This window comes from Monopterus albus, unplaced genomic scaffold, assembly GCF_001952655.1.
Source record: "Monopterus albus unplaced genomic scaffold, M_albus_1.0 scaffold126.1, whole genome shotgun sequence".
NCBI lineage: Eukaryota > Metazoa > Chordata > Actinopteri > Synbranchiformes > Synbranchidae > Monopterus > Monopterus albus.
Genome location: NW_018128006.1, coordinates 1,540,799 through 1,548,936, shown reverse-complemented (window position 1 = coordinate 1,548,936; position 8,138 = coordinate 1,540,799). Strand labels below are relative to the sequence as shown.

Below are 8,138 nucleotides of genomic sequence, written 5' to 3'. Positions count from 1 at the left end.
TCGTTAGCCATGATAAACTCTTATCAATTACATGAAAAAAAAAATACTTATGTCCTCTGCATATCAGAAAAGATTTTCAATCCATTTCCCAGTTGGAAAGTTTCCCAGTTGGATCCTAAGAGCTGTGACTTGACAGTAATAACACTAATATTAATATGGCAATAACTGGGACCAGGTAAGCCAAACCTATTCAGCACATTTATTTGCTGTTCAGTTTGCAGTTTATTCAGCTGTATTTCCATGTTTGACTTTCCACACTGTAGTTAGTAGGCTATAGCCTAGAGATTGTGAGATTATAATTTGGACAGTACAGCAGTAAATACAGCACCACATTCTTTCTCTGCTTAAACCATTAAATTCTGTAGGTCTGAGCTAATCACAGATTTGTATGCATTAAAAATGTGCACAAAACTGTGGGACAAATTGCTTCCTGTACTGATTCAGTACGGGGCAGAACATTTAATTTATCAATCTTGTATTGGGACAGGTGGCAACTGTATTTCCTGTGATTAGTACCAAACTACATCATTTTTTCCAGGATATTTTCAAAAGTATTTAGGAAAGAGCATATAGTTATTGGGCCAGTTACCCCAATAATCTCCATAGGCTTCATATACTGTATTAAAAAAAAAAAAAGATTTGTAAGAATGAAATGAAACAATGACCTACAGTAACTACCAATATAAGAATGAAGTTTATTTTTGCTTTTGAAAAGAGTAGTTGAACATTAATTATGCTCAGAACTCAAGGTCCACTGACCAGTTTATTTATTTATTTACTTATTTAGTTAGTTTTCTGGATGGTTTCATCAGCAGTCTTGTTATCTTGTGACCTAAAGTCCATCCTTAGGTTTTGGTATGCCTCACTTGTTTTTGGTCTCTGTGAGCCAATTCCCTCTGCTGATGAAGACAAGATGTTTGGGAAAAGCTCCAGAAAATATTAATAAGTAGACCTTGAGTTAAATTTATTTTGTCAAGTAATAAAAATAACACCCAAATTATAATGAATTGACATTTTACAAGGAAATATACTGTTTTAAATTGGTATAACATACCCTTTTCAAAGAAGATAGAAAATTAATGATGGCTGTTTTCAATTATCATGGTTTCTTGGATGTAATTAATAACAGCCAGGCTTTTCACCATGTGTCATGTGTGAAAATAATGTGTCCTTCCTCAGCATCATGAAGTTTCTGGTGTCAAAGAGGAGGTTCAAAGAGAGCTTGCGGCCTTATGATGTCATGGATGTGATTGAGCAGTACTCTGCAGGCCACCTGGACATGCTGTCTCGCATTAAGAATCTGCAGTCCAGGCAAGTGCACATTTAGTATAGCAGTATAGCTGAGCCAGTCTAAATCCGAGCCGCCTTTGTTTCTGAACCCGCTGTAAGCCAAAATATCAGAATGGGTATATAGAATATAAAGAGTTATTGCTTTAGTTCAATAAATACTTTGAATTCAGTATAATGGTAGAGATACAGTATGATTCAGTAATACAATGTTTGAGGTGTCGCTGGATACACAAGTCACTGATTTGCCTGTTTCATTTGTCCAGCTACATGTGCTGTATTCAGATCATAGTTTTATATCAGTTAACATTATCTATGAAAAGAGGTTTCATTCCTTAAGCTCTGAATGCATCACAAAATCATCTTAGATATAACATTGATAATTCGCATTGTTTTCTCTATTAGTCTCCCAGAAACAAGTTCCTGACATTTGATCCCCTTAAGGTCTAACATGTAGAGAAATATATTCCAACAGTGAAATGCATACACTTTTCATCCACTAAGAAAGTCAGACTCATTGTATGTATTGTGTGTGTGGAATATATTGAGACTTGTTCTCCATAGCTGATGTGATTCCCACGTTACTTCATTCTGCATTGCACTCATATCGTCTCTGTGTGCCTTGCCAGGATAGATATGATTGTCGGGCCCCCTCCCCCATCAACACCTCGCCATAAGAAGTCCACTGAAGGTCCTAGGTTAGGTTAATAGACTGCACCTCTAGAATGACGTTTTTACCAGCATTATGCTCCTTATACCACAGTCAAAGTATTGAAGCAGTTACATGCTACCTTATTGTTTTTGATTAGTGGAACCCCTGTTGAGTCGAAGCCAAGTGACCTGTCTCACTGAGCTAGAGGAAACATGATTTATGAAAGGAGTGTTAAAGATTAAATCAGCTGTTTGACAGCCACTTACTATAGGTGCAATGTTCTTTTAGCTCTCACATTATATCAGCTGCTATCAAGAAAAGACCAAAAAAGTGAGACATCCCATGGCTTTCTCACTAAATTTTAATGAGCCATGTCATATGGCCTCACTCACCGGGGGTGTGAAAGTGCTAGGTGCTTGCTCTTAATACTGGACAGACAGAGGGAGAGCTCCCCCAGTAGGATGTAATGGAAATGAAGCATGAAGCACAATAAAGGCATGCCAAGTGATGCATTTTGGCCCCAGGCAAAATGTCCCCTCTACTCACACTTTGTTTCATTAAAGACCATCTAATTTCATTATGCATGCATCCAAACCATCCACCTGAAATCAGTCCTTTTTCAGGTAACACTCAAATGTTAGGCCATCATTCAATCATTCAATTTATTTGTATCTTGAGAAGTATCATCCAAATAGATATGCTCTTTACTTATTTTCCATGTAAAACTAATTCACATTATGGCATCATGAACTTCTTAAGTAAAAACAAATTGTTAAACCCTTGCGTACAGAACAGAGTGTTTGTTTTTTTAATCCCAGATATTACCTTTCTCAAATGCTAGAGTTGACCAGATAGTTGGTAAAGGTCCTAAAGCTGAAGGAGAGGCTGCAGAGGACCAGAGCATGATGGGACGTCTGGTCAAAGTCGAAAAACAGGTAGGTTTGTTTTGCCCAGGTCTGTAAAAGTCCTGTGAGTTGGTAGCTGCTGAGATCAAATCACTAGAGTATATGTGAATTTTTTTTTTTTTTCTGATGATGATATATTTAAGTGAATTCTAGTAATGGAACACCATTTCTTCATTGTGGAATTTTCTTTTTCCTTGCAGGTGGTCTGTATGGACAGAAAACTTGATTTCCTGGTCCATGTGTACGTGCAGCGTATGGGCATCCCCCGTTCTGAAACAGAGGCCTTTTTCAACTCCAAAGAGCCGTATCCAGCCCCGCCTTACCACAGTCCAGAGGAGAGCAAGGAGGAGAAGGAGGGGAAAGAGGAGGTGAAGGAGGAAAAGGAAGTAAAAACATGCTCACCTGCAGATGTCCCATGCTCTGAGGGGTCTTTGGAAAAGAAGGATCCTTTACTGGGTCGTTCCATGGTAAGATCAGGTACTCCGTCTGGTAGCAACAGCCACCCCTCTACCTCCTGGCAGCATCAGCTGCAGCACCCCATCAGCCAGCCTGCTTGGAACAGCAGCGTAGCTAACACCCCTTCACCCGTCGGTGGTAGCTATGATCACTCACCCACCCTGTTCCGCCTTCCACCTCCACCTGCTCCGGTTCACGACCGCTCCTCGTCTGGCCCAGGTGGCAGCGGCAGAGAGAGTGGCTCCCAGAGCAGGAGACGCCATAGGAGGCAGAGGTGTAACCAGGATGCCACAGCTGTAGAGAGTGACACATCCATCTCCATTCCATCTGTTGATCACGAGGAGCTGGAGCGCTCCTTCAGTGGCTTCAGCATCTCCCAGGCCAAGGAGGACTTCTTTGGGCCTTCGTTCTTCACAGGCTCAGGTGGGGGTGTGGGAGCGGGGACTGAAGCTGGAGCTGCACCGTCGCTCTGTGCCAGGGTCAGACCCTTCATAGCAGAGGGCGAATCAGACACAGACTCTGACCTCTTCGCTCCCTCGCCTCTGTCCTTCACTGGAGAGGTCTCAGGCGGAGAGAGGGGATGGCCAGGACTGAAGTAGGTCGGGGAGGACTGCTCTGCCTGGTGCTTCAGTTACCAGCAGGAGACCTTTCATGAGACTGTGTAGCCAACTTGACTGACTGTTGTTGCTGATGATGCCCTCACAGCCTATTTTTACCCTTTATTTGACTCCTTTCACCCTTTATCACCTTTTATGTTTGCGATGTGATGCTTTACAAGCAATGCTAACTTACACTTGCATTGTATTCATCATGGTCTTGTTTAAACTGAAAAATAGCTGTTTAGGGACGTTGACATTTTTATTGTGTTTGTTAGTAATGAAAGGTACATGTGTGAGATTGTGATGTATGGCACATGATTTTGCATCAAACATATAATTAACACTGATTTGTATCAAACAAATTAGAAAACATCACTGCATTTCTGCCCTTCTGTTAAACACGGATCACTTTGAAAACAGTTGGAGTTAGCAACACAAGAGTCTTATCACGTGGTTAGCATAGTTTCTTGAAAACCTCTATACCTTTGAATGACTTCAGGTGTTATGATGCCAAAATCTTAGTTATGATAATAAATTTGATTCTTGCAGAGTAAAAAAAAAGAAAAAAGCTTGCTTTTCAGCATTATTAATTCAGCCTGGTGTTTACTGATACCACAAAAGAACTCCCGTCACACTATTGCAGATACTTCCCCATCAGTAAATCAATGAGCCTCCTGCATGGCATGTTAAATGGTTGTTTTAAGGGCAGTGTTAAGCAGGTTCCAAAACCAAACAGCAGCAGCAAAAGTTAGCAGAACAGTTAGGGATGTGTTTTGCTTTGAAAAGACAAACAGAGCTGTGAATAGAACATGAAACTGTGCATGCATGACTTGGTTTCAAGCTAAAATGTGTTATTTTTTTTAAAGAGCTCTGCTTGAATTCCAATCATGTAGATGCAGCCTGGATTTGCTAATTTTAATTGCTCTTCTTTTCTGGACAAATTAAAGGATGTACCCATCAAATACAAAGCCACATTCTGTTTAATGCCACATACTAAATGTATGGAAACAATATGGGCTCAGAGGACAGTAGTGCATACATTTTGTATTGTCACAAACGCGCAGCATTATGGCAAGTAGGACCAAGTGCATCATAAGAGACACTTATTACTCAGACATGGTATTTAGCCTGCAATGCATTGGTCAGTCATTTAGATTCTATGCTGCTATGTCAGCTCTGCACCAAATGAGAAAATGCAATAAAATTCAAGCAAGACACTCAAGTATCATCTTTTACAATCGTGAACATGGCCTTATTTTTTCACATCAAAATCCATTTAGGTAATTAGTTAAACAAATCAACAGTTTTGTTCTTAACATTTCATAAAAGTAATGTGAATACATTCTGAAGTGTCATTCAGGAGGTTTTGTGGCCTGAGAGCGGAATGCTAAAAGGCTAAAATGGGAGTCACAGGGACATGTGACACATGAGCAGTCGTTGTAGAAACCAACTACAGTCACAGCAAATCAGCTTTGACATTTTAACATTAACACTAAAACAGCAGACTGTTCACACACAATCCATATTTTTCAAAAAAGAAGAAACAAACTGCTGGCATGTTTTCTACAACCCAGAGAAAGGGACTGTGCAGTTTCACATCATGCAGTAACCAGTTCAGCACACGTCATGTAACTGCACCTTCTTCTAACACTTCTTCAACAATAAAACTTTGTACATGACTGAAAGTCATCTCTTTGGCCTTCTTTGTAATGCATTGTACCAGTAAAGCAATGTCACATGTTGAGCAGTGAAACGTGTTAGCAGTATGATGTAATAGTGGCCACGTTTCACTAGATGGCAGGCAAGACCCTCATTTGAGTTGTAGGTTGTTGAAATGTGTGAGGTTGAAGCATGGGGTGCCCATTTTCTAGAGACAGTAGCCACTGTAGCAAATTTTCTCCAAACGAATGTGTCTTTACTCTGCGAGATCACTTTGTAACCCTTTCCAGCTGATACATAAGTCTTCTGAGATCTCTGTTTTGTGAAGCATGGTGCCCATCAGCAGGAGATGCTTTTTGCTAATACTGTAGCAAACTCAAAATGTTTGAATGTTTTTTGTTTGTTTTTTTTAAGCCAGAGTAGGTCTATCTCACACTCTCAGTGTTGTTTGATTGAATGGATGCCAGGTTTGCTAACTCCTGATTCCATTTAGCTGTCATTAGGATGTGCACATTGGTGCGGTGGTTAGCACTGTCAACTCAGAACAAGAAGGTTCTGGGTTACAATCTGCTAACTGGCTCAGGCCTTCCTATGTGGAGTTTCAGATTGTGATACCTGCAAAAGCTTCCCACATGATTTTGGATTGGAAAAGGTTTGTTCTCATTGAGCCACATGAGCATTAGGGAGCTCTGCTACTAACATGGGCAATAAGCTTCACACACAGTTTTACAGGTTCATTCCAAAGGTGTTGGTTATGGTTGAGTTCCAGGCTCTGTGCAGACCAGTCAAGTTCCTCTGTACCAAACTTCAAAAGTCATTTCTTTTCAAACCTTGCTAAGTAAAAGCCCACCCTCAAAATGCTGCAACAGAGTTGGAAGCACTTTATTAATCTATGGTATTATTGTGTGCTTTCTAAGTTTTTTCAGTTTACTATGACCTGGATGACTGAGAATCTGCACAGACATATTGTGTGCTATGACATTAAGTTTTCCTTTAATTGATACTAAGGGGCCTAACGTAAAGTAATAAAAAAAGGCCCTAAGCTAAAGGTCCACAAAAGCATGTGGCCTGTCCACATGTAAATTAAGCTGTTGCGACTCTGTTTGTCTGTATTCATCATTGTGTCAGCGAATTTGTTAAGTGTTTTGATGCCAGGACTTGGGTTGGGTGATTCAAACAGGAACTGATTGGCTCATTAATAAAAGTCAAATGATGGTGACACAACACCTAAGGCTTATTTACTCTCTGTAGCACCTGGAATATTTAAGCTGTCTTTACCACCCATAGCACAGACCAGAGGACAAACAACCAGCAGAGACAACGATCTGAGACTGAATTTCTACTGCAGTGAATATCTCTGCTTGGAATAAAAAAAGTACAACAACAATGTACCAAGAACAGACCCAGAGTTTTGCTGTGAAAAATTGGAATGTTTCCACAGGGTTGCTACTTTTTTGCATGAGTGCAGTGATTATGCCATTCAGTTTGTTTGATCAGTCTACAAAATGACATTTATTCAAAAATGACAGCTTTGTGTTTAAATTGTGCCATTAGACAGAAGTGGGCCACTGACCCTTTGCTAATGAATAATAAGAGTCAATCATTAGGGGCATAAAAAAAACAATGTTCTGTATCCATTTTCATAATGGTTTATGTGCTGACATGTTTCACAGCTGAGTACAATGTCAGGAGTGCAATAAAAATGTAGTTTCCCCAGTAGCCTCACTGTGCTCATTAAATCTTCTTCAACCTTTTCAGCTTTTCATAAGAGTAAATGACACCGATACACTCTGAACTGTACTTCAAATTAATAAATAAATCATCATGCTGATCAAATATAAAGCCTTAATTTGCCAGAGATTACTTTCTACATTTACAGCTGAGAGGAAGAAATGACTCTGTCCTTGGCACCAGCTGTGTTTGTGTACAGCTCTGACCTGCTGGTCACTATGTAAACATTTTATTTATGTACCTTGTTAGTTAACATCAGCAAAATGCCATCAATGTCCACCAAGGGCAGACACAGGTGACCTTCTTTTCTCTCTCTGTAACACACACACCTACATGTACTTCTATCTTTGTGAGGACAACCATTGACATAATAATGCATTCCCTAGCCCCTTACCCTAACACTTAACTCAGAACTAGCTTAGATGCCTAACACCTAACCTGAACCCTAAACCAAGTCTTAACACTTAAAAAAGTGTTTCTCAAAGTGAGGACTGGACAAAATGTCCTCACTTTCCAAAAAAAAACAATAAAAAACTTCTTTGGTCCTCACTATATAGCAAGTACAAGAACACACACACACACTTTGAAAGACACCTGTATCCATAATGACAGTGGGGGTTAGGATTAACAATGGTGTAAATAATAACAGTGACCATGTATCACCACACTGGCACCATGTCAGACAAAGGCTTTGCAAAAAGGCAAGGGTGATCCTCCCTATGGTCCTCCATGGTTGTCATCTTCATAACCCCAAAAAAGATGTAATAAACTGGGGAAAAATAAATTCATACTGTGGTAGTGGGAATAGGGCAGGACCCAATGAAGATGTCTGGAGACTGAAGAGTAGCT

At 40.0% G+C, this 8,138-nt stretch overlaps 1 protein-coding gene across 7 annotated transcripts in view; it reads left to right on the top strand.

The window, feature by feature from the left end:
- Window positions 1-7,299, top strand: part of LOC109967168 (potassium voltage-gated channel subfamily KQT member 2-like) — a 30,404-nt gene extending 23,105 nt beyond the window's left edge. For all 7 annotated transcript variants that reach the window (XM_020612547.1, XM_020612549.1, XM_020612548.1 and 4 more), the window contains 3 exons: window positions 1,180-1,311; window positions 2,781-2,874; window positions 3,045-7,299. In XM_020612547.1, the coding sequence (XP_020468203.1) occupies window positions 1,180-1,311; window positions 2,781-2,874; window positions 3,045-3,899 (1,081 nt within the window). In that variant the 3' untranslated portion in view covers window positions 3,900-7,299. The remainder of the gene's footprint in view (window positions 1-1,179; window positions 1,312-2,780; window positions 2,875-3,044) is intronic.
- The last annotated feature ends 839 nt before the right edge of the window (window positions 7,300-8,138 follow it).